General features: G+C 62.8%; 1 protein-coding gene across 1 annotated transcript in view; it reads left to right on the top strand.

Moving 5' to 3' along the window:
* TLE6 (transducin like enhancer of split 6) overlaps positions 1 to 128 on the top strand; it is a gene marked incomplete at its 5' end in the record, with an annotated part of 6204 nt that extends 6076 nt beyond the window's left edge. Inside the window, one exon of the mRNA XM_021707716.1 lies at positions 24 to 128. Coding sequence (XP_021563391.1) covers positions 24 to 128 — 105 coding nt within the window. The remainder of the gene's footprint in view (positions 1 to 23) is intronic.
* Positions 129 to 360: the final 232 nt, after the last annotated feature.

Genomic DNA, 360 nt, shown 5'->3' on the forward strand with positions numbered 1-360 from the left:
CCGCCACCACCACCGCCACCCAGGTGCCCGAGCACGCCTCCGTCGTGTGCTGCGACGTGGCTTCCAACAACCGCCTGGTCGTCGCGGGGGCCGGGGACGGTGCCTCGGTGTACCAGATCGCCTACTGAGAGCGGCCCTGTGCCCGGCGGACGCTGGCTCCTTTTGTCATTTTCTTCCTCGTGGGGGTGGCGGTGCGAGGCGGGAAGGGTCTTGGGCCACCCTGCCGATGACCAGGTGGCTCCCAGACCCTGACCTCTGCCACGTGTAATAAAGCAACTCGGAAAAGCAGCAGGGCCGTGTTCTATGCTCTGTCCCCATCCTGTCCTGTGAGTTCTGAGCCTCTCTCTTTTTTTTTTTTTT

Source organism: Carlito syrichta, unplaced genomic scaffold (assembly GCF_000164805.1).
Source record: "Carlito syrichta isolate Samal-C Ts95f unplaced genomic scaffold, Tarsius_syrichta-2.0.1 Scaffold123504, whole genome shotgun sequence".
Classification (NCBI taxonomy): Eukaryota; Metazoa; Chordata; class Mammalia; order Primates; family Tarsiidae; genus Carlito; species Carlito syrichta.